At 44.3% G+C, this 21,246-nt stretch overlaps 1 protein-coding gene across 1 annotated transcript in view; it reads right to left on the bottom strand.

The window, feature by feature from the left end:
• Nucleotides 1–21,246, bottom strand: part of GRIN3A (glutamate ionotropic receptor NMDA type subunit 3A) — a 469,331-nt gene that overhangs the window by 133,555 nt on the left and 314,530 nt on the right. The window contains exon 4 of the mRNA XM_068234342.1: nucleotides 892–1,037. Within this exon, the coding sequence (XP_068090443.1) occupies nucleotides 892–1,037 (146 nt within the window). The remainder of the gene's footprint in view (nucleotides 1–891; nucleotides 1,038–21,246) is intronic.

The raw sequence follows: 21,246 nt of genomic DNA, 5'->3' as shown, positions 1-21,246 counted from the left end.
AACACACTTGTTAGATTAATGTTTGTTTTGCCACCCACTTCACATTTTTGGGAGGGGGCGCTAAAAGAGACACAAGGTTCTGGATACTCAACTGATCCACTGGGACTTAGGCTTGGTTTACACATAAATCTGCACATTTACAGTCTGGTACTGTCCTGTTTTGCATAGGTTTTCTATCAGTTTTACCTGACTGGATTGGAAATGTACACTTTTATGTGTGAACACACCCAACAACTAATACAAAACTGAGAGGACTGGAACGGACTGGAAATATACAAATTTATGTGTGAACACAGCCATAGAAACACATACAAAACTGAAATCAACTGTCAAAAACTGACAGGACTGGATACCTTTTATGTGTAAATCAAGCTTTAGGAAAGAGAAGTTAGTGAAAGCAAATAATATTGGTGATGTGGTAAGGCTAAGTTATATTCAGCAATACATACCAGCAGTTGCATTCACAGAAAATGTTTTTAAAGATCTCTTTAAAGCCTTATGATAAAAGCAGTGCAAAGTGCAATTTTGACAGATACAGTGCAGTCGCTTAGCAACAAATCACATCTAATATTTTCAGTTTACAATATTCAGAACCTTAACCTGCTGCGTGGCTGCATCTGCTCATCACATTTTGCTCTCTGCCTCTGTATTCTGGACCCCCTACTGGTTTCTTAACTCTGTTATCTTTCTATCTACTTTTAATTTTGAACTCATTTTATATTATAATTATTCCATTCTGTTTTAATTACCCATGTGCAAATATTAATTCCCAAAAGCAATACTATACTCAGCAGATGCTATAATTTGTAAACCCGTAGAAGCATGCTTGAATAACAAAGAACCAAGGCACAGGAGGTGAGACAAAACCATAACAATATCGACGTAAATTACTTTAGGAACGCAACTCCATCGGAGGTAGAAGGCGTGTTGTATCTCCGCATGTACTCGTGCATCTCCGGGAAACTCTTCTTCACGTAATCTTCTGCGCTGCTCTCTTTTACTGTTCCGAAGCGGAACCCCTGGGAGGGATGATGAAGCTATAAAACACAGATTAAATTGTTATTGCTGTATTACAGCACAATCAGAGATGTAATTTTCTTTTTGTTATACAAATGACAATCGAAGATGAAATGACATTTTTGGAAACTACAGATGCAAACATGAGATAAATGTAAACTAGTAATATGCAACCATTTAAACTCCCAACAATATATCATAAACTGTAGAATGCTCATCTGTTTACACAGAAATGATTGTTGCAAATGTTTGCTTGTGTTCATCTGGAACATCTCGTGACAGTACAGCTATTTACTGTAAATTGTGACCTTACCAAGGTATTCAGCGCATTTCTATGGTGAAGGTGAACAGTAAGCTAGCATCTTTTGTGATCATATCAAAGGAAAAGACATCTGTGGCATTACAGAAATAATTCACTCTGTATGTTATGTATAAGAAATTGTTATTCTCTCCTTCAAATGTGAATACTTGTGGCATATCCATTACTTGCTCTACAGAACTGAACAAAAAGCTTTTATGAAGACTGAATGTCAATTATATGACATAATCCAAAACAAAATATAAGCAGAAGATAACAACCTTTAAGAAAGGTGAAACCTCACTAGAACTTTTTGAAAACCATCAACTCTGAGATGTAGTGGAACCAACTTTTACCATACTTAAAAGACCACTATCACAAAAAATTGTAAAATACTTGTAAACACATACAAATAAGAAGTATGTTTCTTCTAGAGTAAAACTTTTGTTTTCCAAAGCATTTTAGTAAGGGGGCTTTTTGGACCATTGTAGCCCCTTACACACTCCAATGAGTTCTGGTTCACAATGAGCTTGCTGGTTAGTCTGTACCTCTGGGTGTTTCAAGTCCTACTCCATAGAGCCACATTAACCACTTCCCGACCGCCGTATATACAATTGGCGGCCGGGAAGTGGACCCCGCAAGGACCGCCGTATTGACAAATGGCGGAGGTCCTTGTAGGGGCATGGGCGGAGCGATCGCATCATCAGTGACGCGATCCTCCGCCTCCACCTGGCGCCGCTCACCCGCCGCAACATCCCGCCGGCCATATGGAAGCGCCGGCGGGATGTTAACCCGACGATCGCCGCATACAAAGTGTATAATACACTTTGTAATGTTTACAAAGTGTATTATACAGGCTGCCTCCTGCCCTGGTGGTCCCAGTGTCCGAGGGACCACCAGGGCAGGCTGCAGCCACCCTAGTCTGCACCAAGCTCACTGATTTCCCCCCCCCCTGCCCCAGATCGCCCACAGCACCCATCAGACCCCCCCCCCTGCCCACCCCCCAGACCCCTGTTTGCACCCAATCACCCCCCTAATCACCCATCAATCACTCCCTGTCACTATCTGTCAACGCTATTTTTTTTTATCCCCCCCCCCTGCCCCCTGCTTCCTCCTGATCACCCCCCCACCCCTCAGAATCTCCCCAGACCCCCCCACCCCATGTACTGTATGCATCTATCCCCCCTGATCACCTGTCAATCACCTGTCAATCACCTGTCAATCACCCATCAATCACCCCCTGTCACTGCCACCCATCAATCAGCCCCTAACCTGCCCCTTGCGGGCAATCTGATCACCCACCCACACCAATAGATCGCCCGCAGATCCGACATCAGATCACCACCCAAGCGCAGCGTTTACATCTATTCTCTCCTCTAAACACCCACTAATTACCCATCAATCACCCATCAATCACCCCCTATCACCACCTGTCACTGTTACCCATCAGATCAGACCCTAATCTGCCCCTTGCGGGCACCCAATCACCCGCCTACATGCTCAGATTGCCCTCAGACCCCCCCTTATAAATTCGCCAGGGCATTATTTACATCTGTCCTTCCCTGTAATAACCCACTGATCACCTGTCAATCACCTGTCAATCACCCATCAATCACCCCCTGGCACTGCCACCCATCAATCACCCCCTGGCACTGCTACCCATCAATCACCCCCTGTCACTGCCACTCATCAATCGGCCCCTAACCTGCCCCTTGCGGGCAATCTGATCACCCACCCACACCAATAGTTTGCCCGCAGATCCGACATCAGATCACCACCCAAGCGCAGCGTTTACATCTATTCTCTCCTCTAAACACCCACTAATTACCCATCAATCACCCATCAATCACCCCCTATCACCACCTGTCACTGTTACCCATCAGATCAGACCCTAATCTGCCCCTTGCGGCACCCAATCACCCGCCTACACGCTCAGATTGCCCTCAGACCCCCCCTTATCAATTCGCCAGTGCAATATTTACATCTGTTCTCCCCTGTAATAACCCACTGATTACCTGTCAATCACCTATCAATCACCCATCAATCACCCCCTGTCACTGCCACCCATCAATCACCCCCTGTCACTGCCACCCATCAATCACCCCCTGTCACTGCCACCCATCAATCACCCGCTGTCACTGCCACCCATCAATCAGCCCCTAACCTGCCCCTTGCGGGCAATCTGATCACCCACCCACACCAATAGATCGCCCGCAGATCCGACGTCCGATCACCTCCCAAGTGCAGTGTTTACATCTGTTCTCTACCCTAAACACCCACTAATTACCCATCAATCACCCCCTGTCACTGCTACCTATCAGATTAGACCCCCTATCTGCCCCTAGGGCACTCAATCACCCGCCCACACCCTCAGAATGCTCTCAGACCCCAGCCCTGATCACCTGGCCAGTGCATTGCTTGCATCTATTCCCCCCTCTAATCACACCTTGAGACACCCATCAATCACCCCCAGTCACCCCCTAACACACCTACCCATCAGATCAGGCCCTAATTTGCCCCGTGTGGGCTCTTGATCACTCGGCCAAACCCTCAGATCCCCCTCAGACCCCCTTCCGATCACCTCCCCAGTGCATTGATTGCATCTATTTTCCCCTCTAACCACCCCCTGAGACACCCATCAATCACCTCCTGTCACCCCCCTAGCACTCCTATCCATCAGATCAGGCCCAATACAACCTGTCATCTAAAAGGCCACCCTGCTTATGACCGGTTCCACAAAATTCGCCCCCTCATAGACCACCTGTCATCAAAATTTGCAGATGCCTATACCCCTGAACAGTCATTTTGAGACATTTGGTTTCCAGACTACTCACGGTTTTGGGCCCGTAAAATGCCAGGGCGGTATAGGAACCCCACAAGTGACCCCATTTTAGAAAAAAAGACACCCCAAGGTATTCTGTTAGGTGTATGACGAGTTCATAGAAGATTTTATTTTTTGTCAAAAGTTAGCGGAAATTGATTTTTATTGTTTTTTTTTTTCACAAAGTGTCATTTTTCACTAACTTGTGACAAAAAATAAAACCTTCTATGAACTCGCCATACACCTAACGGAATACCTTGGGGTGTCTTCTTTCTAAAATGGGGTCACTTGTGGGCTTCCTATACTGCCCTTGCATTTTAGGGGCCCTAAACCGCGAGGAGTAGTCTAGAAAACAAATGCCTCAAAATGACCTGTGAATAGGACGTTGGGCCCCTTAGCGCACCTAGGCTGCAAAAAAGTGTCACACATGTGGTACCGCCGTACTCAGGAAAAGTAGTATAATGTGTTTTGGGGTGTATTTTTACACATACCCATGCTGGGTGGGAGAAATTTCTATGTAAATGGACAATTGCGTGTAAAAAACATCATACAATTGTCATTTACAGAGATATTTCTCCCACTTAGCATGGGTATGTGTAAAAATACACCCCAAAACACAATATACTACTTCTCCTGAGTACGGTGGTACCACATGTGTGGCACTTTTTTACACCCTAAGTACGCTAAGGGGCCCAAAGTCCAATGAGTACCTTTAGGATTTCACAGGTCATTTTGCAACATTTGGTTTCAAGACTACTCCTCACGGTTTAGGGCCCCTAAAATGCCAGGGCAGTATAGGAACCCCACAAATGACCCCATTCTAGAAAGAAGACACCCAAAGGTATTCCATTAGGAGTATGGTGAGTTCATAGAAGATTTTATTTTTTGTCAAAAGTTAGCGGAAAATGACACTTTGTGAAAAAAAAACAATTAATATCAATTTCCGCTAACTTGTGACAAAAAAATAAAAACTTCTATGAACTCACCATACTCCTAACGGAATACCTTGGGGTGTCTTCTTTCTAAAATGGGGTCATTAGTGGGGTTCCTATACTGCCCTGGCATTTTAGGGGCCCTAAACCGTGAGGAGTAGTCTTGAAACAAAAATGACCTGTGAAATCCTAAAGGTACTCATTGGACTTTGGGCCCCTTAGCGCAGTTAGGGTGCAAAAAAGTGCCACACATGTGGTATCGCCGTACTCGGGAGAAGTAGTACAATGTGTTTTGGGGTGTATTTTTACACATACCCATGCTGGGTGGGAGAAATACCGCTGTAAATGGACAATTGTGTGTAAAAAAATCAAAAGATTGTCATTTACAGAGGTATTTCTCCCACCCAGCATGGGTATGTGTAAAAATACACCCCAAAACACGTTGTACTACTTTTCCCGAGTATGGTGATACCACATGTGTGGCACTTTTTTGCACCCTAACTGCGCTAAAGGGCCCAAAGTCCAATGAGTACCTTTAGGATTTCACAGGTCATTTTGAGAAATTTTGTTTCAAGACTACTCCTCACGGTTTAGGGCCCCTAAAATGCCAGGGCAGTATAGGAACCCCACAAATGACCCCATTTTAGAAAGAAGACACCCCAAGGTATTCCATTAGGAGTATGGCAAGTTCATAGAAGATTTTATTTTTTGTCACAAGTTAGCGGAAATTGATTTTAATTTTTTTTTTCGCAAAGTGTCATTTTCCGCTAACTTTTGACAAAAAATAAAATCTTCTATGAACTCACCATACTCCTAACGGAATACCTTGGGGTGTCTTCTTTCTAAAATGGGGTCATTTGTGGGGTTCCTATACTGCCCTGGCATTTTAGGGGCCCTAAACCGTGAGGAGTAGTCTTGAAACGAAATTTCTCAAAATGACCTGTGAAATCCTAAAGGTACTCATTGGACTTTGGGCCCCTTAGCGCAGTTAGGGTGCAAAAAAGTGCCACACATGTGGTATCGCCGTACTCAGGAGAAGTAGTATAATGTGTTTTGGGGTGTATTTTTACACATACCCATGCTGAGTGGGGGAAAGATCTTTGTAAATGGACAATTGTGTGTAAAAAAAAATAACAAATTGTCATTTTCAGAGATATTTCTCCCACCCAGCATGGGTATGTGTAAAAATACACCCCAAAACACATTATACTACTTCTCCTGAGTACGGCAATACCACATGTGTGGCACTTTTTTGCAGCCTAACTGCGCTAAGGGGTCCAAAGTCCAATGAGCACCTTTAGGCTTTACAGGGGTGCTTACAATTTAGCACCCCCCAAAATGTCAGGACAGTAAACACACCCCACAAATGACCCCATTTTGGAAAGTAGACCCTTCAAGGTATTCAGAGAGGGGCATGGTGAGTCCGTGGCAGATTTCATTTTTTTTTGTCGCAAGTTAGAAGAAATGGAAACTTTTTTTTTTTTTTTTTTCTCACAAAGTGTCATTTTCCGCTTACTTGTGACAAAAAATAATATCTTCTATGAACTCACTATGCCTCTCAGTGAATACTTTGGGATGTCTTCTTTCCAAAATGGGGTCATTTGGGGGGTATTTATACTATCCTGGAATTCTAGCCCCTCATGAAACATGACAGGGGGTCAGAAAAGTCATAGATGCTTGAAAATGAGAAAATTCACTTTTTGCACCATAGTTTGTAAACGCTATAACTTTTACCCAAACCAATAAATATACACTGAATGGGTTTTTTTTTAATCAAAAACATGTTTGTCCACCTTTTTTGCGCTGCATGTATACAGAAATTTTACTTTATTTGAAAAATATCAGCACAGAAAGTTAAAAAAATTATTTTTTTGCCAAAATTCATGTCTTTTTTGATGAATATAATAAAAAGTAAAAATCGCAGGAGCAATCAAATAGCACCAAAAGAAAGCTTTATTAGTGACAAGAAAAGGAGCCAAAATTCGTTTAGGTGGTAGGTTGTATGAGCGAGCAATAAACCGTGAAAGCTGCAGTGGTCTGAATGGAACAAAAGTGGCCGGTCCTTAAGGGGTAGAAAGCCCTAGGTCCTCAAGTGGTTAATCCATGCCATGCACTGATGAGGATCAATCAATCCGAAACAGCATGTATGCATGTTGGATTAGTGTAATTAATTAGCATAATGATCGCAAATACTTTCTGTTTTAAGAAAGCAAATTTTTGTTTTCCAGACTAAAACAAACTATAAATTACTTTTCTCCTATCATGCCGTACCTTACAGTAGTTAGTAGAAATCTGACAGAACCAACAGTTTTTTGATTAACTTTATTAAGGCATACAGAAGCACACACACGACATGTTTCGGGCGTAGGCCTTCCTGCTGAGCCATCTGTGTGCCGTCTCCATTCCTTTGAAAAGTTTATGTGTATGCAGGAGTGGTGTACCTGCAGGAGTCCAGGTACCAGCATTTGGCCTAAAAGACAGTTAGGCCTTTAAAGGTGAGCAAAGTGTGGAATTGCTGTTAAGGCTTTTGATTAGGTCATCTCTTCACAGGGGATTCTCAGTATTTCATTTATTCTTTACAAAAGCACTCCCTGGAATAGATCTACAACATATAAAGATGCAACCATCCTCCTTACCTGTGTGCACACTATTCGGACAGTTGGACAGAGCAATCACCATTCACTAAGTGCTTTTGAATATAAAGAAAACCTGAGACTTCCCCCATGAGGAGATGGGCAAGTCCAAAACCTGTCAGTTCTATAAAATGTGTACTATTTACTGTAAGTAACAACAAAATAGGGGAAAAGTACTGGTAATTTATAGCACATTTTACTGTGAGAGAAATGTAGTTCTTATTTATGTATTTTAATCTATTTTAATTTTTTTCGTGATAGTGGTCCTTTAAGGATACATGTACTTATAAGAACAATGTATTAAATAAGCCACACATTGCTCCCTGGTTGATAATCAGTAAACAAATATGTACCCACATATCTGCACCACGCATAACTACAGGTTAAAGATAAGTAATTAAATCTTTTAAAGCTGTGAGCAGCAGAAGCTTGTTTGCAGTATAGAGGAAGAGGCATTCAGAAACTGTCAGTGACGCAGTATACAGAGGCATTAGTTTCTGTACTATACACACAGTACACAAAGTGATGTGAAATGGAGGTATTTGTAAACAATTATCAGCCTAGGGGTTCTTGGATATTCACAGGTAAACAAAATCGGTAATTCATAGCAATTGCATTATTGATCATGTATCAATTTGAAATTATTTTAACATATTGTAAATTCACTTATCCTTTATTTTTGTGAGTTATTCATCTAGAGACTGTAAATGATGCTGAGTTTAACATTTATTTACAGGCAAAATGTAAAGTTCAACTCTGGGCATGCAAATAAATGTATCTTTCAAGCTGTGTTTTCGTACACAAAGGAAATTGCTGTCTCCGTGTCTAAAGGTCTGTATCTACGCCACAATGTTTGCATATCATGTAACACAGTTTAAGGCAAGTTTGTTAAATGACTTGTGACCACCCACTGTGATCTTTCACATTGAACGACCAGCATTTCGCATCACTGTACGAGTGGTCGTTCAGATCCTCATAGACTACCGCGGCAGTTTCTGTGATCATAAAAATGATCACAAAACCACAAAAGGAAACTGTGCCTTACACAAAAAAAACAAAGTCAGTCAAAATCAATAGCAAAATCAACAACAAGCAATGTCCAGTAAACATTAAAAAAAAGACACAAGGTTTCTTGCTGCACTCTTCACAGTTGGTGAGTTGCCAGATTGACGCCACCTCAGAAACCAGGTGGATCTAGCAGGTATGTATAATCTGGTTCACACAGAGGTAGGGGTGTGGGGGGGGGGGGGGGCTGGTAGAAGCCCCAGGTGAGTAACACTGATTTTTTTTTGTTGGCTTAAAGAGAAACTGTGACCAAGAATTGAACTTCATCCCAGTCAGTAGCTGATACCCCCTGTTACATGACAAATCTTTTCCTTTTCACAAACAAATCAACGGGGGCGCTGTATGGCTGATATTGTGGTGAAACCCCTCCCACAAGAAACTCTGAGGACCATGGTGCTCCTGGCAGTTTCCTGTCGGTGAACCTTGTTGCACTGTGGGAAATGGCTGTTTACAGCTGTTTCCAACTGCCAAAAAAGCAAGCATCAGCAACATCACCTGCCAGCAGTAAAAATGTCACCATGTAATAAATGTCAGAATGTAAATCAGGGATTAAAAAGATTTTACAATGGGCAAACACTGACTAAATCATTTATACATAATTATTGTAACAATGAAGCACTTTTTATTACATTATTTTCACTGGAGTTCCTCTTTAAGTGTCTCTTTAATTCACAAATGAGGACCTCAAAGTACTGGTCACACAACTTCCTAGCCAGGATTTACCAACTGTAATGAACGTTGTTAGCCAAAATTGAACTATTGAATTTGGTGCCCACCTGAAATGTAATGGCAGACTAGAGGAAAAGAAGGACATTGGGGGCCTGGGACAATGATTATTTTAATATTTTGTGTACAAGTGGCCACACTGAAGTTCCTCATTGGAAGGGGAGAATAGATGTAATTTGGGCTTTAAAAATGTAATTGTGAATATATTGTTGTGAAGCAAATACACACTTTATAATTCACAATATATGTAAATAGAGAAATGTAAATATTAACATGAGCATAATCACATTATTGATAAAACACCAACAAAAATATGCCCATTAGTTTTACAAATAAATGTAAGCAGCACATTTTCTGTTTGATATTTTATTCATAAACAGACAAACTAAAAAAAAGCCTATTTGTGGTGACTTCCTGTTTGCTTGTTTCTCCTTAGAGTGATATGGAGGCTGCCATATTTATTTCCTTTAAAACAATACTAGTTGCCTGGCAGTCCTGCCTATCTTCTGGCATTAGTCGTGTCTGAATCCCAACCCTGAAACTGGCTAATACAGTCAGACTTGAGTCAGAGCACCTGATCTACATGCTTGTTCAGGGTCTATGGCTAAATGTATCAGAGACACTGGATCTTGGGAACATCAGGTAACCTGCATTGTTTAAAAATACTTATTTTTACATACTTGGAATTTTCAACTGGTAACTTCAATAACACATGAGAGCAATATGACATCTCTCAGCTTGTGTGTAGATATACAGTAGGTGGGAATAGCTGATAAATGCATTGCGTGCAATGACTGCATGACAATTTATATGCAGCATTTCTTTTTCTCTATGTATCCAAAATCAATAGAACCAAAAGTAATTAATAGTCACATTTTCTATGTATTCTCAAAGGTTGTATTTAGTTTGTATTTCTCCTTTAAATGACAACTAAAATGAGAAGGATGTAGAGGATGCCGGCTGTCCTGCTGATCTTTCATGCATCATGAGTGTCTGAATCACACACCTAAGAAAAATTCTGTGGCTAATCCAGTCACACTTTAAGTCAAAAACATCCGATCTGCATCATTTTTCAGGGTCTATGGCTTTATTCTCTTGAGGACCAAAGTGTTAAACTAAAGACCAGGCCATTTTTTTGTAAAATAGGCCACTGCAGCTTTAAGGCCAAAGCTGCAGGGCCGCATAACACAGCACACAAGTGATTCCCCCCCCCTCCTTTTCTCCCCACCAACAGAGAGCTCTGTTGGTGGGGTCAGATCGCCCCCCGGATGTTTGTTTATTTATTTATTAACCACTTCACCACTGAGGGGTTTTACCCCTTGAACACCAGAGCAATTTTCACCTTTCAGCGCTCCATCCATTCATTCGTCTATAACTTTATTATTACTTATCGCAATTAAATGAACTATATCTTGTTTTTTGCCACCAATTAGGCTTTCTTTAGGTGGGACATTATGCCAAGAATTATGTTATTCTAAATGTGTTTTAATGGGAAAATAGGAAAAAATGTGGGAAAAAATATTATTTTTCAGTTTTCGGCCATTATAGTTTTTACATAATGCATGCTACTGTAATTAAAACCCATGAAATGTATTTGCCCATTTGTCCCGGTTATAAAACCATTTAAATTATGTCCCTATCACAATGTTTGGTGCCAATATTTTATTTGGAAATAAAGGTGCATTTTTTTCAGCTTTGCGTCCATCCCTAATTACAAAACCATAGTTTATAAAGTAACAGTGTTAAACCCTCTTGACATAAATATTTAAAAAGTTCAGTCCCTAAGGTAACTATTTATGTTTTTTTTTTATTGTATTTTTGTTTTGTTTTTTTAAATTACAAACAAAAAAAAATTGGGGAGTGTGGGAGGTAATGAGTTAATTTATTGTGTAATCCAATGTAATTGTATGTGTAAAATGCTTTAGGGTGTAGTTTACTATTTGGCCACAAGATGGCCACAGTGAGTCTGTTTACATGCGACCTGTAAGCGTCCGGAAGGACGCTTACAGGAAGCAGTAGGAGGCTGGGAGAATCACAATGATCGCGCTGTTTCTCATAGAAGCAGACAATCATTGCGGGGGCTTAGATCAACGAACGGGAATGGATTTTCCCGTTTATTGATCTCCTGGCGAGCGGGCGGTGGCGTGCAAGAGCGGCGGGTGCGCGCGCACGAGCGGCGGGAGCGCGGACAGCGCCGGTAGCGAGGAAGGTACGGATTTCTCCCCAGGACTTTACGACGATCTGCGTTAGGAGGTCCTGAGGCTGCCGCCGCGACCACGCCCATCGGACAGCCAGGCAATTTGCATTGTTTCAAATTAAATAAATATGCCAGTCTTTATATTCCTCCCATTTCCCATTCCTTTTAAAGCTGTGCTGTCTTTTTTTTTCTTTGTCTTCAGTCTATGCATATAAATAAATATTTTCAGGTCTTTGAAGTGCTTGTGCAATAAATTGTCACCCAGCACCTGTCAGGCTGGGAACAACTGCAGTAAACCTCTTTTTAAGATATAAGATGTGAAATATCAGCATTAATAAAATGCTCTCTTGCCCATTGACTTGACAAATGCTAAATTATACCTCAGTATAGCTTTATCAGCCTTTCAGACCATAAACAGAACATCAAATGGATGCCAAATAAATTTCCCATTGAAGTATTAAAAGCAGCACTGATGAATGTATAATTTAAAAAGCATCTTTATAGAAAGACATGATGATGTGCAATGGACTTTTGATTTTATTTTATTGATTGATTGAGTGATTGATTGTTTTTTATGTGTCTATAGCGTTACCACTATCTAGCAGCAGGCATGACAATATGTTCTGCATACTACTCAGGCGCAAATGCAGGATTTTCAAGGGGGGGATTCCCCAAAAGGTCTCTTTCAGAAAGCCACACACTACTGCGCATGTGCTACCGCAGCTTTTGCCCACAGAATACACACAATGTGGCAGCAATTAGGTAGCCAGATAACCCCCCACACACACTGTAGTATATGTAACCAGATGACCCCCATTTATAGTATAGGTAGCCAGATGACACCCCCATTTATAGTATATAGCCAGATGACCCCCACCCAGTTTAGTATATAAAGCCAAATCCCTCTTTACTGTATATAGCCAGATCCCAATTTACTGTATATAGCTAGATCCTCTTCAGTGTATATAGCCAGAGCCTCCATTAGTATATAGCCAGATCCCCCGTGTATATAGCCCGACTATTGTATATATACAGCCCCCCCATACACACACACTTGTATATAGCCAGATCCCCTTTCTATATAGCCAAATCCCCATTGTATATAGCCAGATCTCCCTTTTATATAGCCAGACCCCCCTCCATACACACACACACTTGTATATAGCAAAATCCCTCTTACATATAGCCAGACCATCTTGTATATAGCCATAGCCAGCATTCCCACTGTCCATTTGTCACTTTAAACACCATTACCCCGTATTCAGGCAGAAATACAGGCAGCTTGGACGCATGAAGATCAGAGTAGAGAGGATTGTACCGCTGGGCAGCATGTCAGGACTCAGGGCAATAACAATGTCTGACATTCCAAAAGAGCAGACGCTGTCTGCAATGTCTGTGCTTCAGTAAACAAAGCTGATGTTAAAGTTTACTGCTTGCACATGTGCAGAGTGACTTATCTTTAAGCTGAACACTTGGCAGCCGTAAATGAGCAACAAGGAACAGACTTCTTCAGCTGTTTAGTAGCCAAGCCTGCTAGGTTGCTCCCTCTCGTCTGATGCGTACCTGTGCTGGCCAGTACTGTCTTCTTTCTCCCCGCCAGTGACTCCCTTCCTGCTCTACTCTCAAGCCTTGTGTCATGTGCAGGAAGCCGAAGGGAGGGACGGAGCCGGAGAACTGATAAGGATTGCCTGAGGCATGAAAAGATGGTTCGGCAGGGACACTGTACAACAGCAGTTCCACTGGCGGTTGCCCAAACTACGGTGGAGGGGTCGAGAGTGCGTTACTGCAGGGGGGGGTTCCAGACACCCGGAACACCCCCTTCCGTGCGTCAGTGCTACTGTCTGAAAGCACGATGGTGTTGGAGTGGAATAAATAACACTTTGGTGATCCATAAAATACTCAGATTCATTAAAAATGAAATGAGGAGAAAATCCCACTCAGACTAACGGACAGTTTACATTCAGGGCATTACAATCAGCTTTAAAGAGAACCCAAGGTGGGATTTTATTATGCTAGTGGGGCACAGAGGCTGGTTGTGCACACTAACACCAGCCTCTGTTGCCCCATGGTGTGCCTCAAAGACCCCCCTGCGCGCTGCTATACCCCCGCAGTGCTGGCAACAATGTTTACCTAAGCGCTGTCTGTCAGTGCCGCTCCCCCGCCTCCTCCTTATCGGCGCTACCCGCCTGTGTCCCTTCCCTCCCGCTGATTGGAGGGAAGTGACGCGGCCGGTAGCGCCGATACAGAGGAGGCGGGGGAGCGGCGCTGACAGACAGCGTTTAGGTAAACATTGTCGCCAGCACTGCGGGGGTATAGCGGCGCGCAGGGGGGTCTTTGAGGCACACCATGGGGCAACAGAGGCTGGTGTTAGTGTGCACCACCAGCCTCTGTGCCCCACTAGCATAATAAAATCCCACCTCGGGTTCTCTTTAAAGCAGCATGGTCAGCCACATATGTCAGGAAAAAAAACACACATATAAGTAAATAACTGTGTCGGATGGAGGAAAGTGAAGTTCCAGCACTCACAATAGATAACAGCAGGGGGCTGGGCCGGGCTGTGATGAGCTATGGACTGCAAGGATAGGTCCCTTTAAACTGCGTGCTCCGGCAGAGTGAAAAGGTGCATGATCATATTGTAACAACAGAGAGAGAGAGAGCAAAGCTGGCACTGCAATTGGGGTTGTTTATTGTACAGTTAAAAGACTTACAGTCATGTTGCAGCCAGATGCTAAGGCAGGTTAGGTGGGCGCCAGGTCTATACCCACGTGCGGACGTCCGTTTCGCGCTAACAGCGCTTGTTCACCGCAATGGGGGAAAGTTGGGGGCCGGCCGCATTAGCGTTAGTTACATACCCACGTCACGGCGGCACTTCTGCCTACGTCTGCTGGCTGCGCCCCCAGGTTACTATGTCAACCCGGGACGCCCACTCATCCTGCAAGGAGGACGAGGAGCGTCCATGTAACTTGGCAACAGTGGGTCCGCCCACCGGCGCGTCCAACCACACGAGTCGCTCAGCCTCCCAGCAAAAGGAGTGCACTGAAGGAAATGTCAGTGCACTATAAATAAACACATACTGTATTAGAGGTTTAAATAAATGCAATGCGTGGAGGCACGAGCGGCAAGGATGAGGGCAGACACGTCCATGAGCGCAGCCCAGAGTGCCAAATGACCATAAGGATAAACATAAAAATAAATACCAAGAGGTATATATGTGTGGAAGCTCAACAGAAGGAGGAGAGAGGGAGGGGTAGAGAGCCCATGCTGGAGGTACAGAGATGTCACAGAGGACACTAAAGAGGACCAATGCAGCCAAGATTAACAGGTGGGGAAGAACGTGCGGGATAGAGGAAGTCCTGCGCGTATGTGTGGCAACTGGCAAAAATGTTGCCACACAGGTGCGCAGAATAAGAGATGGAATACAGGAGGGGTGGAGAAGAGGACAGGAACTCACCCCAAGGGAAGATACCACTGTTGAAATAGAAGAGGAGAATAGTAGCAATCAGAACAACCAGACCATGACCTGAACATATACATGAATTACATTATGTTATATTATAGTGATCTTCTAGGTTCATTTCTCTAGGAAGCAGGCTAATTCATTTTTGTCATTTAGTCCAAGGGGGCCAAGAGCGTTGGTTCGCATTATCCAACGAGCTTTCTGCTGTAATAGGATTCGTTCTCTGTCCCCTCCTCGGTTTGCAAAGGATATATTTTCCAAGGCAAAAAACCTTAGATAACCAGGATTTCTTCCATGGCATTCAGCCATGTGTACAATTAATCTGGTGAACTTGTCCTTGGATTTGAGTGAACGAAAATGTTCCTTGACTCTTGTTTGCATCTCCCGGGTAGTTTGTCCAATGTAATATCTGTCACATGGACATAGGAGGCAATATACTACAAATTTGGATCTACATGACAGTACATCTTTAATTTTCACAGGGATTCCCCCTAGCATTGGTGATCCATGTCTAAGGATCTGATCACAAATGCCACATGTCCCACAGCGGTAATTACCTGGTTGTTTAAGGGTGCTCAGCCAATTGGCTGAGTGTGGTTTTTTATGTTCGCTGCTAGTCAGCATGTCTCCCAGAGTGGGGGTCCTCCTAAACGTTACCAGGGGGGGCATGGTAGTAACCTCCGTTAGATATGGGTCTCCCTGTAGGACATGCCAGTTCTTACGGATGATTCCTTTAATAGTGGTTGCCATTGGTGAATAGTCGAATGCAAAGACCTGCCTAGTGTTGGTATTAGGGCGACCTCTTGATGTGCTAGGATGGCATCGTCTCTTAATCAGGTCGTTTCTAGGTCTAGAAAAGGCCTTCTCCTTTGCTTCCTCCAGCAGTATTGGGTCATAACCCCTATATTGTAGTCGTGCTTTGAGTTCTTCCGCCTGCTCTAGATATTTAAGGTCATCGCTATTATTCCTACGGAGGCGCAAGAATTGCCCATAGGGAATGGACTTCGTCACCCAGGGAGGGTGAAAACTTTTTTGATGCAGGATTGAGTTTGTGGCCGTGCTCTTTCGGTAACCCCTTGTCGCTATTTGATCGTTCTGAACGACAATCTCAAGATCAAGAAAGTTAATACGGCAACGGTCAATCTCCGCCGTAAACTTCATATTGATCTGGTTGTCGTTCAGATAGTTGATAAAGAGAGAAAATTCTTGTTCAGTACCTGACCAGAACACCAGGACGTTGTCCACGTACCTCGACCATCTCCGCAGGCATTCACAAAACGGGTTGGCATCGCCGTGCATGCAGATCTCCACCCAGCGTGCCAGGAAGAGATTCGCGTACGTGCAAGCCGCTGCCGTTCCCATGGCGGTGCCTGACACCTGCTGGTACCACTTCTCTCTAAAAAGAAAAGAGTTGTGGGTAAGCATGAAACGTAGGCAATCACAGATAAATTCTCAGTATTCGTCCGTATGTGTGCCGCGTTTGAGGAAGGATTCGACCGCTGCGACCCCATCCTCATGTGGTATCCGGCTGTACAGGCTGACCACATCAATAGTTGCCAGCCTGTCCCCGGTGTGCCAGACTAGGTCGCTAACCCCGTCAAGCACGTCAATCGTGTCCGCGAGGTGGGATGGTACCAAATGGAGCAGCGGTCTGAGGAGATGGTCGAGGTACTTTGATAGTCTCTCGGTGATCGAACCAATACCGGAGACTATTGGGCGTCCCGGTGGTCTGGTCCTTGATTTGTGTACTTTGGGTAACATATACCACACTGGAAATCTTGGGTGCTCTGGTAACAACTGCTCCCCCATTTTCTTGGTTAGAAAGCCTGCCTATACTCCCCTCTGGAGCAGAGATCGTAGTGCGGATAAGTACCCCCATGTAGGATTGCAGTTCAATGGTTGGTATACTGTTGTATCTAGAAGCTGACTCATTGCTTCTTCTTCGTACTGGGTCCTAGTCATAAGGACAAGATTACCTCCCTTATCCGCCTGTTTTAGAATCAGGTCATCCCTTGTTCTCAACCACTTTAAAGCAGATAGTTCCCCTTGAGTAAGGTTGTTAGCTTCTTCTCTGTAGACCAATGCTTTGGTTTCTCTTAGGACAATCCTATAGAAGCTATCTATACTGGAGCCCGGAATAGTAGGGAAGGGTGCAATAGATCTGCAGGGTTTAAAGGGTGCTTGATTCTCTAATGGAGATTCAGGACCGTTGGTCTGCTTTTCGGTTTCCTCCAACAAATCTAATAAGGTTTTCAAAGTACAGTCCTCCATATTTTGGGGGTCCCTCTCTTGTCTGGGGGCAAAAAAGCCTAATGGGCCAATGGTCGTCTTAGTATTGTCCTACAAGTTTTCTTTACGTGCAAAAAAATGCTTGATGTTGAGCTGCCTCACTCCCTTATAGAGATCAATTTCAAATTGTACAGGGTCGAATTTTCTGGTGATTGAATAATTCAATCCTTTTTGTAGCAAACTTCTGCAGTCCTCTGTAATTTCGATTCCCGCGATGTTCACTATTTCCAGTTCCAGGGTGTGTTTTATTCCTGGGTCCTTTGCCTCTTGCCCCTGCGTCTCGCTCTCCAGGAGCGGCCATCCCTCCAGGAAACTTGTTTCTGCGATCTTCCTGTGGTGCTTCCGCCCTCCCCTGCGCGGTCTGCATCTAAATTGACCGATGCACATTGTGTTATATTTTCCCCAAAGGTCTGTGTAATTCCGGGTGTGGATGGTTTAGTAGGTTTTGGTGCGGGCTTGGTGGGTTTTTTCTTTTTATCGTCTCCACTGGTGTCGGAGCCCGAGTCAGTGGCCCAATAGCCCCTTGGTTTCCTATTTCTACGCGGTTGTCCTATGCTCCGTGTGGTGGTGTTCCACGAGAAGATCTTTCCGGTTGCAAAATCGCTTTTGTCTCTTAGCAACTTGCGTAATTTTCTTTCCTTGATTTCGTTTTGCACTGGTACGAGTTTGTCACTGATCGTTTTCAAACTCTTCTGCAAATCTTCAGGTGGTAGGATGGCACCCAACTACGTTTTGATATTCGCAATCTCTTCGGTTACCAATTTGTGCTCTCTTTCTGTCCGGGCTAGGACAATTGCTTGGAGCCTCCTGGCGTGGTTCACATGCTCCTCCACCCACTCATCCACAAACGTCTTATCTTCCCTGTATTCTGAGGGTTCTCGATAGTGTCGAAATCCTCGAGCTGCAATCTTATCGTCCTCGTATCTCTGCAGTGTGGCTGCCGTCCAAAAGAGTTTCACCTCTCTCTCTCCCTCCAGAGCTTCAGTTCCAAGACCCTGGCGCCCACCGATTTGTTATGGGAGGTGGTTGTAGAACTGAGGTTAGAGAAAAAACCCTCAAGATCTATTCTCCCCTCTGCAATAGCATCAGTGCCTTCAGCCCCAGAGACCGCCGTTCCTGGACTCGCCTCTTCTGTCTGCATCACGAAGGTGCTCGGAATAAGAGACAATGTCGGTGTCGGATGGAGGAAAGTGAAGTTCCAGCACTCACAATAGATAGCAGCAGGGGGCTGGGCCGGGCTGTGATGAGCTATGGACTGCAAGGATAGGTCCCTTTAAACTGCGTGCTCTGGCAGAGTGAAAAGGTGCATGATCATATTGTAACAACAGAGAGAGAGAGAGCAAAGCCGGCACTGCAATTGGGGTTGTTTATTGTACAGTTAAAAGACTTACAGTCATGTTGCAGCCATATGCTAAGGCAGGTTAGGTGGGCGCCAGGTCTATACCCCCGTGCGGACGTCCGTTTCGCGCTAACAGCGCTTGTTCACCGCAATGGGGGAAAGTTGGGGGCCGGCCGCATTAGCGTGAGTTACATACCCACGTCACGGCGGCACTTCCGCCTACGTCTGCTGGCCACGCCCCCAGGTTACTATGTCAACCCGGGACGCCCACTCATCCTGTACTTTGAAAACCTTATTAGATTTGATGGAGGAAAACGAAAAGCAGTCCAACGGTCCTGAATCTCCATTAGAGAATCAAGCACCCTTTAAACCCTGCAGATCTATTGCACCCTTCCCTACTATTCCGGGCTCCAGTATAGATAGCTTCTATAGGATTGTCCTAAGAGAAACCAAAGCATTGGTCTACAGAGAAGAAGCTAACAACCTTACTCAAGGGGAACTATCTGCTTTAAAGTGGTTGAGAACAAGGGATGACCTGATTCTAAAACAGGCGGATGAGGGAGGTAATCTTGTCCTTATGACTAGGACCCAGTACGAAGAAGAAGCAACAAGTCAGCTTCTAGATACAACAGTATACCAACCATTGAACTGCAATCCTACATGGGGGTACTACGATCTCTGCTCCAGAGGGGAGTATAGGCAGGCTTTCTAACCAAGAAAATGGGGGAGCAGTTGTTACCAGAGCACCCAAGATTTCCAGTGTGGTATATGTTACCCAAAATACACAAATCAAGGACCAGACCACCGGGACGCCCAATAGTCTCCGGTATCGGTTCGATCACCGAGAGACTATCAAAGTACCTCGACCATCTCCTCAGACCGCTGCTCTATTTGGTACCGTCCCACCTCGCGGACACGATTGACATGCTTGACGGGGTTAGCGACCTAGTCTGGCACACCGGGGACAGGCTGGCAACTATTGATGTGGTCAGCCTGTACAGCCGGATACCACATGAGGATGGGGTCGCAGCGGTCGGATCCTTCCTCAAACGCGGCACACATACGGATGAATACTGCGAATTTATCTGCGATTGCCTACGTTTCGTGCTTACCCACAACTCTTTTCTTTTTAGAAAGAAGTGGTACCAGCAGGTGTCAGGCACCGCCATGGGAACGGCGGTGGCTTGCACGTACGCGAATCTCTTCCTGGCACGCTGGGTGGAGATCTGCATGCACGGCGATGCCAACCCGTTTCGTGAATGCCTGCGGAGATGGTCGAGGTACGTGGACAACGTCCTGGTGTTCTGGTCAGGTACTGAACAAGAATTTTCTCTCTTTATCAACTATCTGAACGACAACCAGATCAATATGAAGTTTACGGCGGAGATTGACCGTTGCCGTATTAACTTTCTTGATCTTGAGATTGTCGTTCAGAACGATCAAATAGCGACAAGGGGTTACCGAAAGAGCACGGCCACAAACTCAATCCTGCATCAAAAAAGTTTTCACCCTCCCTGGGTGACGAAGTCCATTCCCTATGGGCAATTCTTGCGCCTCCGTAGGAATAATAGCGACCTTAAATATCTAGAGCAGGCGGAAGAACTCAAAGCACGACTACAATATAGGGGTTATGACCCAATACTGCTGGAGGAAGCAAAGGGGAAGGCCTTTTCTAGACCTAGAAACGACCTGATTAAGAGACGATGCCATCCTAGCACATCAAGAGGTCGCCCTAATACCAACACTAGGCAGGTCTTTGCATTCGACTATTCACCAATGGCAACCACTATTAAAGGAATCATCCGTAAGAACTGGCATGTCCTACAGGGAGACCCATATCTAACGGAGGTTACTACCATGCCCCCCTGGTAACGTTTAGGAGGACCCCCACTCTGGGCGACATGCTGACTAGCAGCGAACATAAAAAACCACACTCAGCCAATTGGCTGAGCACCCTTAAACAACCAGGTAATTACCGCTGTGGGACATGTGGCATTTGTGATCAGATCCTTAGACATCCTTAGACATGGATCACCAATGCTAGGGGGAATCCCTGTGAAAATTAAAGATGTACTGTCATGTAGATACAAATTTGTAGTATATTGCCTCCTATGTCCATGTGACAGATATTACATTGGACAAACTACCCGGGAGATACAAACAAGAATCAAGGAACATTTTCGTTCACTCAAATCCAAGGACAAGTTCACCAGATTAATTCTACACATGGCTGAATGCCATGGAAGAAATCCTGGTTATTTAAGGTTTTTTTGCCTTGGAAAATATATCCTTTGCAAACCAAGGAGGGGACAGAGAACGAATCCTATTACAGCAGGAAGCTCGTTGGATAATGCGAACCAACGCTCTTGGCCCCCTTGGACTAAATGACAAAAATGAATTAGCCTGCTTCCTAGAGAAATGAACCTAGAAGATCACTATAATATAACATAATGTAATTCATGTATATGTTCA

This window comes from Hyperolius riggenbachi, chromosome 1 (assembly GCF_040937935.1).
Source record: "Hyperolius riggenbachi isolate aHypRig1 chromosome 1, aHypRig1.pri, whole genome shotgun sequence".
NCBI lineage: Eukaryota > Metazoa > Chordata > Amphibia > Anura > Hyperoliidae > Hyperolius > Hyperolius riggenbachi.
Note: the sequence above shows the minus strand (reverse complement) of the source record. Positions and strands in the feature narration are given on the sequence as shown.